We start from the raw sequence: 13,853 nt of genomic DNA on the forward strand, positions 1-13,853 counted from the left end.
TATAAGTATAGTCAGTCAAGCAGCCCATGCTGCTGCTCCTCTGTCTGTGGAGTATTCATTAATTCCTTTACTTTAGTTGGTTTTTGTTATTGTTGTTGTTGTTGTCGTTTTTGAGACGGAGTCTCACTCTGTCACCCAGGCTGGAGTGCAGTGGCGTATTCTTGGCTCACTGCAACCTCTGCCTCCCGGATTCAAGCGATTCTCCTGCTTTCAGCCTCCCGAGTAGCTGGGATTACAGGCATGCGCCACCATGCCCGTCTAATTTTTGTATTTTTAATAGAAACAGGGTTCACCATGTCAGCCAGGCTGGTCTTGATCTCCTGATGTTGTGATCTGCCCGCCTCGGCCTCCCAAAGCGCTGGGATTACAGGTGTGAGTCACCGCGTCTGGCCTTCCTTTACTTTCTTAATAAACTTGCTCTCACTTTTTGGACTCACCTCGATTTCTTTCTTGTGTAAGAGCGAAGAACCCTCTCTTGGGGTCTGGATTGAGACCCCTTTCTAGTAACACTAATGTCCCCAATCATGTCTCTAGTGACTAAACTATCTCTTGTTTTCTGGGGCTGGGACCAGTCTCTCTTGCCTGCCCACTTCCCGCTCATGGATCAGATAGTCCCAAAGGCTCCATCCTTAGCTCCTAAAGAAAGCTTTGGTCCTCAGAACCTCCCTTCCCATTCCTTCCTTTTCCCCACACACTGGGGCAGGGAGGGAGAGGCAAGGGCCTCTCTTTCAAAGCCCCTTAGATTTGGATGAAGAACAGGACAATGAGCAGGGCACAGCCTGCTAGGAGCAGAATGACCTTGAGGATCCTTTGCTCAGAAGTCACCAGCTCCCGGGCAGGATTTCCAGAAAGGTGATATAGAGGAAGCTGCCAGCCGCCATGCCCTCTAGCACAGACTGGGCCAGCTGGCGCAGAGGCCCTGCTGACTGTTAGAGCCGCACCCATCCGGATGCCTAGAAGTGTCATGCATGAGAAGTGGATCCCACAGCCAGCCACCTGTAACCCCAAGGGGCTCTTCAGCAGCTGCAGGGACAGGCTGACAGCCACAGTGCCCTTGTGGAGCAGCAAAGCCAGGCGTAGCTCCGTGGCCCAAGCCCCGTCTTGCTGCAGCCCCTTGAACACTGAGTATAGAGCTAGGAAGAAGACCAGAACAAGGGCACACAGGGCTGAGGGGGCTGCTGGGGCTCCATTCGCCTGTGGAACCCCTGGCTCTTCAGGAAGATTGGCCTTTTGAGATATCTTTTTTTTTTTTGAGATGGAGTTTCTCTCTTGTCACTCAGGCTGGAGTTCAATGGCACAATCTTGGCTCACTGCAACCTCCACCTCCTGGGTTCAAGCAATTCTGCCTCAGCCTCCCGAGTAGCTGGGATTACAGGCGCCCGTCACCACGTCCAGTTAGTTTTTGTATTTTTAGTAGAGACAGGAGTTTCACCATGTTGGCCAGGCTGGTCTCAAACTCCTGACCTTAGGTGATCCACCCACCTCCGCTTCCCAAAGTGCTGGGATTACAGGTGTGAGCCACTGCGCCCGGCCTTTTTTGAGGTATCTTTTCAGGTTTTTTGTATGTCTGACACCTATGGTTCCAGCTGGACCTGCCAACTGCTCCTGCGGCCTCACCCAGAAGTGACTCAGCATGCAGGATCATTTCCCACACCCTAATCATTGCAGCCTCAACCAGTCAGCGGCAGGCCCCATTCCCTAGCCGCCCCCACCACCCTTCCCCTAAACTACATTTGAAAAACCCTAGCCCCTAAATGCTCCAAGAGACTAATTTGAATAATAAAAAAACTCCAGTCTCGGTGGCTTCTGCTTGTAATCCCAGCACTTTGGGACGGCAAGGCGGGTCGATCACCTGAGGTCAGGAGTTCAAGACCAGCCTAGCCAACATGGTGAAACCCCATTTCTACTAAAAAATACAAAAATTAGCCAGGCGTGGTGGCACATGCCTGTAGTCCCAGCTACTTGTCTCCTTGAGACAGGAGAATGGGTTGAACCTGGGAGGAGGAGGTTGCAGTGAGCCGAGATCACGGCACTGCACTCCAGCCTGCATGACAGAGTGAGACTTCATCTCAAAAGAAAAACAGAAACAAACAAACAAAAAAACAACTCCGGTCTCCTGTTCAGTCAGTTCTGCATAAACTCTTTCTCCACTGCAATTCCCCTGCCTTCATAACCCACTGGGTGGTTACAAGAGGAGCTTCCCAAGCCAGTTAGAGGAGGTCAGAGGTCACCTTGGGTTGGGGAGCGGGAACTGAGGGAGGAGGGGGCTGTAATCAGGGTAGGGCTGGTGGACCTGCAGGACAGGCTGGGGGAAAGGCATGGAAGGGAGTTTCCCAATAGGAGGGAACAGTATATGAGAAAGCCTGGGCAGGAGAAACACCAGATCTAAGGACCCAAAAAGGACAGAATGGCTGAAATGAAGATTTGGGGTGGGGCAGTGAGAAGGGTGTGTATGATAGGGGCGTTATCCAAATCACCAGGGTCCATGAGAGCCGCTATGAGGGTCTGGACTCTGTTCTGAACATTTTAAGAAGTGGTTGGCCAGAGAGAACATTTAGAGAGGAACAGGCTAGAGGCTGCTACCGTGATATATGTCTAGAGGAGATAAATAGGAGATGTGGTGCCAGAGTATTGGGGACAGAAGCCACAAGAATGAGTGGGAGCAGCCAGGGCAGACAGAGGAGGGCCTGAGCCCAAGCTTTTAGCACTGTGGTGACAGCCAGAGAGGTAGAAAGAAATCTGGAGGGAGAGCTCCAGATAGCCAGGAGACACAGCTGAGGCTGGCTTTCCCTTCTCCCTCCCAGGCAGTTTTGGGGAGGGAATAATAGACCAGGCTTGAGTCTTACCTGTGACCATATATGCTGGGAGGCCTTTGCCAGGTCACTTGCCCTCTCTGATCCTTAGAATGTAAGTCTGGAATGGGGAGCAGTGTTATCCACTGTGAAAGGAAAATAAATCTGGGGACCCCAAAATCACTAAGCCAAAGGGAAAAGACAAGCCAGGAACTGCGTCAGGCAAACCTGCCTCCCATTTTATTCCTAAATAAGATAGCTACAAAGATTAAAAAGCTACATACCTCACCCACATTTTGCCCACAAGGAAATTCCTTGTGGGCCTCAAGATTTTTACCCTAAAACAGTTCTGCTGGGTTTCACCCTGGCAGTGTAAATGGATAGCTGATCTTCACAAGTACGGGACAAAGGACAGAACTCAAAGTCATCCCTCTGCTCACCTGAGACAAATGCATATCTGATTGCTTCCTCTGCCCTATTGTTTAGGTAAAAATGCAGCTTCACTGAACCAGACTAAAGCCTAAGTGACTATTCCTTTAACCCCTGCTCACATGGAAATTGTGTATTCAGTGACAGGCTGATAAGCACCCAAAAGAACTAAACCTTTTATCTCTTATCTACCTATGACCTGGAAGCCTCCGCCCCACTTCAAGTTGCCCTGCCTTTCCAGACCAAACCCATGTACATTTTACACACATTGATCAATGTCTCATGTCTCCCTGAAATGTTTAAAACCAAGCTGTGCCCCAACCATCTTGGGCACATGGCATCAGGATGAGGCTGTCATGGATGCGTCCTTAACCTTGGAAAAATAAACTTTCTAAATTGATTGAGACCTGTCTCAGATACTTTTGGTTCACACTACCTACCCCCTGGGTTAGCAAGAGAGTCGGAAGAATGGTGGTAAACCACAGGCTTTCCCAGGGTAGAGAGACCCTGCCTTGTCAGTTTCCATGGTATAAATGTGTCCATCATGGCTTATTTCAGGCTTCCCACATAAAGTGATACACAGTGGCACACGATAATGTGGTCTTTCCGCCAAACGGAATAGCTGTAAATAAGCTCCCAAGAGCATAGATGATAGTAAAGTGTGGTAAAATGATTACGAGGCAATACGTTTTGAGCATTTACTTTGTTTTTAGTACAATGTATTTAAATCTAAGTTTATATCATTTATCTTTTCATATTGTTTATTTATTTTATTTTATTTTATTTATTTATTTATTTTGAGACAGGGTCTCATTCTGCTGCCCATGCTGGAATGCAGTGGCATGATTACGGCTCACTGCAGCCTCAAACTCCCAGGCATAAGCAATCCTCCCATCTCAACCTCCTGAGTAACTGGGACTACAGGTGTGCACCACCACACCCAGCTAATTTTTATATTTTTTGTAGAGACAGGGTTTCACTATGTTGCCCAGACTGGTTTCGAACTCCTGGGCTTAAGCAGATCACCTACCTTGGCCTCCCAAAGTGTTAGAACTATAGGCATGAGCCACCACACCCAGCCTACATTATTTAATTTTTAATAATGGCTGTGTCTAACAATGAGCTCATAAAATTCCTGAAAAGCTAACAGTTGGCTGTGATCCCTACCAGCCAGCTGTGACATGCCACTCACTGGTCTACAAGCAAGAGGATGTGCAAAGTAAACCTCCAATGGGTCCTCCTCTCTGTCATCCTCAAGAGGCTCAACCTCTGCCCTAGGGGGCTGCTGGCTTCTCAAACATTAAGGGGCAAAGGCAGGAGTGCTCTGAGCCCAGCCTACCCAAGGCAGCCACAGCTTTGGAGGAAAAATGCACTTCTTTCCACCCCTCCCACCCCTGCCTGAGTCCTGCCATGCCTAAGACAGTATCCCCTAACAGTGGCCCCTGTTTTGGGGACCTCATGTTCTCAGCCCTTCCTCAGGAAAACCAGAGAGCTAAACTCATTGGTGAACATCTCTTTATTGGAAAACGCTGGTGGGTGTGGGGGCTCCTTAGACTCCGCTGCCCGGACCTGCATCTGGACATGTTTCAAAGCTCTGGGTCCTGAGCCAGCAGTAGTAAAGGAAGACACAGATGTCCATCCCCAGGGCAGACAGCAACACCAAGAGCAGAGTCCCTGTTACGAGTATCAGTGAGCTGGGAAGACTTCCATATATAAGAGGGAGAGGCTAGTTAGGGCCTGGAGAGGCAAGAAGTGTGCCAGCGGCGGCAGGAAGTGCACCAGCAGGGGCAGGAAATAAACCAGCAGAGGCAGGAAGTGCACCAGCAGAGCCAGGAAGTGCACCAGCAGAGGTAGGAAGTGCATCAGCGGGGGCAGAAAATGCACCAGAAGAGGCAGGAAGTGTACTAGCAGGGGCAGGGAGGAGACTGGATGACAGCCCCCATTACCCAGAACCATGTTGTTCACATGGGAGAGGGTGCAGGGATTCCGGCCTCAACTGGTACCTACGTGACCTCAAGCCTCAGTTTCCTCATCTATAGAATGGGATCTGATTGTGTCTACTGCATGGGATTATTGGGAGGATTCTTGGGAGGATTAAACAGAAAAATGGAAGCCCTGGCCCCTCCCTTCGCAGATAGGCAACAAAGGCAGCATTTATTAACAATATCCAGTGGGCAGCAGTTACTGTTCTTCTGGATAAGGAGGCTTAAAGGGGTAAGTGGCTTCCAGGGTCATGAGGTAGGCAAGCTCATAGCCAGATTGCCTGAGGTTTCAGGCTCTGCCCTGGCAGGCCACAAATGGGGGCTCAGAGAGGAGGGGGAGGGGAGAAGGAGGAAGCCAGAGCCTGGTTCTACAGGGACAGCCAAAGACCAGTGGATGTGGGGCCCCAGTGTCTCTCACTGTGAAGGGGACCTGGAGAAGAGCCCAGGCTACAGTAGAGGCCTCCCTCACTCGTCTCCAGGCCCCCTAGAGTCAGAAACCTGACTCAACTCAGAGGACAAGTCAGCCTTCTCTGTCACCTGATTGGAAGCCTTCTTAGGGGCCTGATTGGAAGTCTTCTCAGGGGCCTGATTGTAATCTGGAAGCCAAAGACATCAAAGACAGTTTTAAGCCAAAACACAACATGCCCTCACTCCCCCAACATACAGAGCTGTAAACTTCTGACCTTCTACTATTTGCTTACTGATGCTGAAAGTTGAGAGAATATGAAGCTATTTTTTTCCTAAGGAGAGAAAGATAACATGTTGTTTATACTATGGTGTGAGTGACTACAAGCTTTCTCTCTCCTCTGTGAAACTCTCAGAAGGGCATATATCAAGGGTTATGTGGGTGGAGATGAAGGGGTCTCCAGATATCTGTTTAATAAAGATTAGATGAGAGCCTCAAAAGTGGCAGACCAATCTAATGCTCTCATTTTGCACTTGGGGAAACCAAGGCCCAGAAATGGAAAGGATTGCCCAAGGTCCCACACAGTAGAAGCCTCTCCAGACAGGGTCCAGAAGCCAGGACCTTGGTTCTGATCAATGGGTACCTCGAGTGGGTCTTTGTGGCCCAGGCCAGTGTCAGTTTCCTTAGAGGCCTTTAGTAGTAAGATGATGCCTTCTATAAGCCTGTTCATGCAAGGCTGTGACTGGTTTCCTTGGCCAGCTGCCTCCCTTGCCTCAGAGCCTACCTCCACCCTCCACACCCAAATCTGGGGCCTCCTACCTGCCAAGGACCTTTGATAGGGTAACCAGGGGGCCAGGCAGGTAACCTCACAACCGTTACACATACTCCCAGGGCAGCATCCAGAAGTTCCTACCTAGAGGTCAGGGACGGGGGTGGTCAGTGCACCAGAGATGGGAACTGGGGGTGGCATGGACCAGACCTGCATTTAACAAGCAAAGAAACAGAGGCTAACAAAAGGTCAGTGACTTACCCATGATGTCACAGCCAGCAAGAGCTGGCGCTGGGATTTGAACCTGGGTCTAGGTCACAGTCCAAAGTCTCCATTCCCAGTATGAGGTGAAGACCTCGTAGCCAGGCATGACAGGGACCTGAGAGGTGAAGGCTACAGTAAGTCATCATTGCACCGCTGTACTCCAGCCTGGGCAACAGAGCGAGACCCTGTCTCAAGGGAAAAAAAAAAAAAGCCAATTCTGCTTTGAAGAACGATGTATTTGGTGGTAGACACTGTGGTGTTCCCTTCTGTGAGCCTCAGTGTCTTCATGTGGGAAATGGGAATGATGGTTTTATCTCCTCACGAGGCTGTTGAGGATGCAAGAAACAAATGCACGTAAAGGGCATGTGCAAACACACAGATGCTAAATGGCAAATCTGCATCAAATCCTTAGCTACTGAATTCTGCAGTGATACAGTGCTCTGCATCTTTCAGAGAAAGACTCACACTCAGAGAGGCTGTGACTTGCAAATCAGTATGATCTGATTCTACTCTTCTCTCCAGCCCAGACACCCCAGCTCTGCTCCCCCGAATCTCCTGGGTACCCCCTGGCTCTTGGCAGCCTTGTCCTCATGAGCCTCCAACAGCCCCCTTACCAGTTGGATGAAGCCATTAGCTTTAAATGGGGTAGTGAAGACCTCATAGCCAGGCATGACAGGGACCAGGGAGGGCAGGTAGGTGCCAAGGCACAGGTGGCAAGCATCCACCTGGGGTTCCTTCCTCACTGCCAGGAGGACGTCTGTCTCATTACATTCCTGCAGGAGGCTGTCTCCTGAGAGTCCAGCCCAGGCTAGCTCAGGCGGAGAACCAGACTCAGTGAGAACATGGCCAGCAGAGGGTGCCCCAAAACCTCCCCCAGCATCCCCCACCTTCAATTAATTCCCTGCATCTCCAGAATGGAGCAGGGAGCCGGCACAGTGGCTCATGCTTCCAATCCCAGCACTTTGGGAGGCTAAGGCGGGCAGACCACTTGAGGTCAGGAGTTCAAGAGCCGCCTGGCCAACATGGTGAAATCCCTTCTGTACTAAAAACACAAAAATTAGCTGGACATGGTGGCATGCACTTCTAGTCCCAGCTACTTGGGATGCTGAGGCAGGAGAATTGCTTGAACCCAGGACGGGGAGGTTGCAGTGAGCCGAGTTTGTGCCACTGCACTTCAGCCTGGGTGACAGACTCGGTCTCAAATAATAATAATAATAATAATAATAATAATAATAATGGAGCAGGGTAAAATGTTGGGGTGTTGTAGGGATGGTGGTGTTTCCCCCTACAGACAGGATGTCCACCGACCTCATCCCCATCAGCCTGGCCTGGGAGTGCCTGAAAGCCCCTTATGTGAGCACCTACTATGTGCCAGGCATCTGCAAACCTGCGCCCCAGTAGTTCCTTACAAGGCATCACCAGTGGGGCAGTCAAGGGCAGAGGGGGTCCACAGTAGGGCATAGTAAGCGGCAACAACAGAAGGGGCCCTGGAGCTGGTTCAGAAGGATGCTCCTAGCTGGCCAAGAGGGAAAGGATTTGCAGCTGAGGAACAGTGTGTTGTGAGGAAAGGCATAGAGGCACGGGAGGGCAGGTGATGGGGAGGACAAGGCTGGGTGCTTAGGCTGTGCCCATGAGCACAAAGCCTGCATGTGGCCTGGGCAGCTCCCAGCTTTAGGGAGAGCCTGCAGACTGGAAGGTGGAGAGTGAGTGAGCAAGGAATTGGTGGTAGATGCCAGGAGATGTCACAGGGATGCAGGTGTGAACGTGCCCCGCATGGGGCTGGGAGTGCCGGGGGAGATGAGCTGGGAAAATGTTGGACTGGAGAAGGATGTGACTGCCAGCTCAGACAGGGAATGGGGGGTGGGGAGGGGGGGCTAGAGAACGAGGCGGGGCTTAGAACCTTTAAGGGAGCTGGGAGGGAGCGGCAGGTGACTGGGCAGAGGCCATAGGGGCTTGGGAAGGGGACCTTGCCAGTGTGGGACGGTAAGAGTAGCAGAGAAAGGCTCACCCCACATCACACTCATCCTGTAGCCATGGATACTCCCAGAGCAGCAGGGACCACCACCCCGGAGCCCCCATCCTGTCTTGCTGGCAGCACCCCCACCCAGCCCTGCAGCCCCTTTAAGTCCCAGCCCAGGTGCAGGCAAGTCCCACCAGGGCAGGGTCAGCCTACCTGACTGCACCTGGGTTGCGAGGGGTGGGGCCAGGGTCTTGGCAGGAGCTGATTTGGGGCTTGGGGCAGGGCTGAGGGGCCCAGGTGTGCTTTGGCCCTGTGCTCCCACCTCTCTGTCTCTCTGAGCTGTTGAGGGAGGTGGCCCAGGATCGAGCCCAGCAGCTCAGGGGAAGCCACAAGGAAAACAGGCCATTCCCTGATTCTAAGAAGCCCCCTGGTCACTTCCTTCTCTGCAGGCTGCTGAGTCCCCTCATGAGGAGGTCTCATGTGACCCTCATATAGGGCTGCCACTACCATCTTGGGCACCTTCAGGCTCAGATGGTATCTGCCTAACAGGGTCCCCTCCCAGAGGGGTCGGTGCTTTAGAAGGCTTGCAACAAGAGGGCAATGCCAGGCTGAGTGCAGTGGCTCATTCCTATAATCCCAGCTCATTTCCTATAATCCCACTGAGGTGGGAGGATTGTTTGAGCCTAGGCATTCAAGGCCAGCCTGGGCAACATAGGGAGACCCCATCTCTATTAAAAGTAAGTAAAGGCTAATGCCTACCCCAAAGGAGGCTGGCAGCACCAATGTGGGACACCAGGTACCTGCAGGGAAGCACTGATGGGCGGGAGGCTGCTACCCATCCCTCCTCCCCACCACCACATCCTTGCTCATCCCAAACAGAAATGAAGACACAACAGCCTTGTCAGGATTTATTGGGTCAGGGAAGGGCCTGGCCAGAGAATCTGTCCTGAGGTGTCCCTGGTACTGCACTCCTGAGTTTCTCCCTGAGTTGTCTGCCACTCCTTGTTCAGCCGTGCCACCGTGGGGTGACTTTGTCAAGCACCTGGGAGTCCTGGGTTCCCAGCTTGCCAAGTGATCTTGGGCCTATTCCTTGCCCTCCCTGAGCCTCAGTCTCTCATCCTCCATGGGAGGATGTAATTTTCCTGAAAAAGACAGGGCTGGGCCCACCCAGGGTCCACTTCCACTCAGCCTCATGGATTAAGGGGAAGCAGACAGGGTTCAGGGCCCGCCCGTCTGTGACTCTGCAGCCGCTGCTTCTTGAAGCCTTTGTCTCTAAGCTTCTGTCCGGCTCAAACCCACTCAGGTGCCAGGGTCTTTGGACCCCAGGGAACCAGGTGTCCACATCCCCTGGCAGGAGTGGGAGGTTGACATGAAGCAGGAGGAGGCTGATGCACAGGCCAGGTACCAGCGTGTGATCAGGAGGAGCTGGGCTTCCTGACTGACGGGTAGAGCTTGCGCAGGCTGGAGTCCAGGAGGAAATCCACTGACCTGTAGGGAGTGAGATGGTGGTGAGCAGGTGCCCAAGGGTGTTCATGAGGGAACAGAAGGCAGAAGGCCAGGGTTAGGGAAAGAGATGCTTAGATTCAGGATACAAATGCCATACAGGCAGAGACCCACCCTTATCCTGATCCTCCCACCTTGGGTTACTTGGGGAAGCTAGACTCAAATTCTCAGAATAGAAGCCATCCTCTTCTTTATTCAGGAGGAAATTGAGGCACTGGGTAAAAGACTTGCTCAGGGCCTCAGGGTCAGCTATCTTCTTCTGGAGAAAGACTCCTCCTCTCATTCTTACGTTGGTCTGGTTGGGTTGAGCCCATCTCTGGTTCTAAGACCAAGCATGTGACCCAAGTCTGGCCAATCAACAAAGGGAAACTGGCTCATAGGGTGGGCATGCAGTCCAGAATGGACCACCGACACCCTTACTTGGGATTTTTGTTGTTACTATTTAAAAGCTTCTGCTGGGGGAGGCTAAGCTGGTGGGATAGAAGTTGGGAGCTGCTAGGGCCATTTCTGCTCCCACAAGGAGAAAGCAGGTGAAGCCAGCAAGAAGTAGGGTGGGGTGGGGAGAAAGGCAGCAGGATGGGGAGACGCAGACCCTTAATGATACCATTTGGGTACCTAGATCCAGCCATGCCTAAATGCAACACAAACCTGGAATTTTACTCCATTTTATTCAAACTTTCAGTTTGAGTTAGGCTTCTGTCACCAATACCTCCCAAAATGCATCCCCTCCAGGGTGCACCTGCTCCTGCCTCCCTCTGGTTGTTTTGTAACACTAGGCTTTCTTTCTGGGAATTTACTTGTCCTGTGTCCCATACCCTCGAGGCACCCCTCTTCTTTTATTGCTAAAGTGCCTGCCAGACCATATGACAAGGGTACAGGCTGTCCTTTCTACCCCAGGAGCCAAGTGCCAGCCTTGTCCCTGCTATTGTTCCAGCAAAGTGGGCATGACCCACACTTCGCAGAGGGTAGCTCTACCTGGAGAGTGGATGATCCCTGAGGCCAGGAAGGCACCCACCTGTCAATGGGGTGGATAATGACGGGGATGGTCAACAGCCCAAGCGCAGTGGTGCTCCACTTGCGGACAGCCAGGGGCCAGCGGGTGGCAGTGCCCAGGACATAGAGAGAGGCGGCACACACGCGGTTGATGGTGAAGCCCGGAATGGCCACAGAGGCCAGAGCCTGCCATACAAAGGTGTCCACCACAGCCACGGTCACCCTGGCGCTGCGGCCTGCTTCGGGGCTCGGTACCTGGTGGGCGTAGAGACACTTAATCCAGCTGGGGCAGAGGCAGGAAATCCTGCAACAAGGGGCATGAGGCTAGACCTGGGGGGGCAAGTGGCCAGTGGACTTGTCCACACCCAGGAGTGGGGTACAGTCTGCCACATCCAGGTCTGGGAGTGAGAGTGTGGGGGCGGGGGTACACTGTCCTACAAACAGGACTGTCTGTGGACTGCACTAGGCAAGGTTGTAGGCACCGGAGTGTCCCACAGGGACTTTATCACATGCAAGGCTGCGGACTGAACCACACAGGAAGAGAGCTGGGGTGGGGAGTTGGAAAATAGGCTAACACTCACCTCTCCAGCCTTCTTGCCTTTGTCAATGGCATCCGCCAGCACGTAGGAGCTGGCCACGCCATAGCTCAGCCACACCACCGCCGCTGGCACAAGAGAGCGGAAAGCCTCGCCCACCTCATTGGCATAGCCTGGGGGAGGGAACATTTAATTCCTGGGTTCACGAACTGTTCCACAAGGGGGCGCTGGAGCAGGCTGGTTCTCATCCTAGCCAGCTAAGCAGTCCCTGGGTGACCTTAGGCAAGTGACTTTACCTCTCTGAGCCTGCCTTTCCAAGATGTAAACTGGTGCTATGATGCCCACCTCGGACTCAGGCCACTGAGGGCGGGCTGAGCACAGAGTCACCATTACCATTGCTTGTTGGTTAGATTCCCTGGTCTTGGTCCCAGGAGTAACTGCGCTAATGAGGTGACAGGCACCCAGAGGGGCACAGTGATCGAGGGCAGCGCCACTGACTGGACGCTCGCCAAGTGCCAGGCCTTTCTGCGCTTTATCCCATTCCACCCTCGCAACCACCACTCAATGACAGAGGCCCTCGTGTGCATCTGGTTTGTTTTTGGTTTTGTTTTTTGTTTTTTGCCGAGGAGGAAACTGAGGTTCAGACAGAATCAGTGCGTGTCAGGACCTAAATGGGCGTGGAGATCTCAACTCCACAGCCAGCCAGAGCGCATGCCAGAGCTGGCAGCCCGCTCACCCCATGCGAGCTTCCGCCCTGGGCGGCCCACCAGGGTAGTGTGACCTTGGGCAAGTCCCTAGCCCTATCTGAGCCCAGTCTCCGGCCCAAAAGCAGAATGAGAACTAAGAACCTCCCGCCTCCTCTAGGCCCCGGGCCGGCGTCCGGGGACCCCTGCTTCCCCAGTCCAGTGGTGGTGGGGTCGCCGCGCCAGTCGCCCCGCGCTCACCCAGGTATCGCACCCACGTGTCCCGGTAGAGATCGCGCTCTGCGCCCCGCGGCTGCGGCTCTGACATGACTCTCCCGCCACAGCCTAGGCCACTGTAGCCTGTACTGGCTCCACTGCAGTCTCCGCCGCAGGAACTCTGGTCGGCCCGGCCGGGACCCGCCGAAAGTCCCGCGCCGAAGGACAGTTCAAGAAATCTCCGCCAGCAGGGAGCGTCTGCAAATTCCCCCGCGCACCGAAGCCCCTCTCCCAGGCTAGGGTTTTACAGATTGGTTTTCGTCACGCTTTCTCTGAGCGGTTGCCGCTAACCGCCCCCAGGACTGAGTGTAGGTTTTGGAGCCAAAGAGACAGGAGATCAAATCGGGGGATGCTACACTGCAAAGCTGGTGACCTCGGGCAAGAGTCTGCTTCTCCAGCCGCTCTTTATTCATTTGTAAAAACGAGGGAGGGACACAGACTGGGCCCGTTGGCTCACGTCTGTGATCCCAGCACTTTGGGAGGCCGGAGGCGGGAAGATCGCTTGAATCCAAGGGTTCAAGAACAGCCTGGACAACATAGCGAGACCTCGTCTCTACTTAAAAAAAAAAAAAGTAATATTTAAAATGGGGAACACAATAGTGTCCACTCCCTAGGATGCTTCCGAGGAATTAATTATAAGTCACCATTTATTGAGTTTATTGCCAGTCTGGATGTTCGCTAAAGGGCTCTCCATGGCTTACACCTTAAACCCTCCCACCAGCCTGGGACTCCGTTTTACAGGTGAGAAAATGGAGGCACAGAGAAGGTGGGTCATTTTCCCAGAACACACAGCTGCCAAGTGGTGAAATTGGGATTTGAATCCAAACAGTATGGATCCAGATCCCGTGCTCTTAATGTGAGCTCTAAATGAGGCTAGAGGAGTGAACGGTAAGCGCCTGGAAGGTGGGTGCCTGGACTCTGAAGTGCCTTCTCAGCAGGCGCCATGTATAACTAGGAAGCACTCGCATCTAACTGGATCAGTATGTCCCCAGACTGAGCCTCTTGGGGACAGGGTGTTGAACGAATGAACAAATGAATGAATCGGGCAAGGGAGACAGAGTTGGGGTTAGTGATTACAACAGGAGGAAGCCTTCCCCTGGTGGACCTCAGTTTACCCAGGTGAGCAATGTGTATATTTCACTAAGTCTCTGTGACTCCTTGGCGGGTATAATTGAGCGGCGTTGGAGAAAATCCTGGGTTCAAATCCTAGCTGTGCCGCCTACTGGCTGTTAGCCTCCCTGAGCCCCAGTTCCCACGTCT

The 13,853-nt window shown here is 52.8% G+C and overlaps 1 protein-coding gene, 1 long non-coding RNA gene and 1 pseudogene across 3 annotated transcripts; all 3 read right to left on the reverse strand.

Annotated features, from left to right (window-relative positions):
- Positions 1–523: 523 nt before the first annotated feature.
- LOC123567207 (zinc transporter ZIP1-like) lies at positions 524–4,860 on the reverse strand (annotated as a pseudogene).
- Positions 4,861–5,663: 803 nt separating this feature from the next.
- On the reverse strand, positions 5,664–6,758 carry LOC141406915 (uncharacterized). Its single transcript, XR_012418844.1, has 3 exons — positions 6,640–6,758; positions 6,429–6,522; positions 5,664–5,799 (listed from the first exon to the last, which is right to left on the reverse strand). It is a non-coding gene; the product is annotated as an uncharacterized lncRNA (long non-coding RNA).
- A 2,739-nt stretch (positions 6,759–9,497) lies between these two features.
- On the reverse strand, positions 9,498–12,716 carry MTFP1 (mitochondrial fission process 1). Of its 2 annotated transcripts, XM_005567605.5 has the most exons (4): positions 12,579–12,716; positions 11,680–11,807; positions 11,121–11,353; positions 9,498–10,090 (listed from the first exon to the last, which is right to left on the reverse strand). In XM_005567605.5, exons 1-4 carry the CDS (start codon positions 12,643–12,645, stop codon positions 10,018–10,020), a joined length of 501 nt encoding a protein of 166 aa, XP_005567662.1. In that variant the 5' UTR covers positions 12,646–12,716; the 3' UTR covers positions 9,498–10,017. The 2 variants fall into 2 exon arrangements, with proteins under 2 accessions (XP_005567662.1, XP_015312999.2); XM_015457513.4 differs by lacking the exon at positions 11,121–11,353.
- Between the last annotated feature and the right edge of the window lie 1,137 nt (positions 12,717–13,853).

Source organism: Macaca fascicularis, chromosome 10, assembly GCF_037993035.2.
Source record: "Macaca fascicularis isolate 582-1 chromosome 10, T2T-MFA8v1.1".
In the NCBI taxonomy this organism is placed as follows: Eukaryota; Metazoa; Chordata; class Mammalia; order Primates; family Cercopithecidae; genus Macaca; species Macaca fascicularis.

Excerpts from the sequence above, each read along its gene's own strand:
- MTFP1 (XM_005567605.5), bottom strand. The coding sequence starts at position 12,645 with ATGTCAGAGCCGCAGCCGCGGGGCGCAGAGCGCGATCTCTACCGGGAC. Across the intron at positions 11,354-11,679 it reads AAGGCAAGAAGGCTGGAGAG|GTACCGAGCCCCGAAGCAGG; the intron begins GTGAGTGTTAGC and ends TACGCCCACCAG. Across the intron at positions 10,091-11,120 it reads ATTATCCACCCCATTGACAG|GTCAGTGGATTTCCTCCTGG; the intron begins GTGGGTGCCTTC and ends CACTCCCTACAG.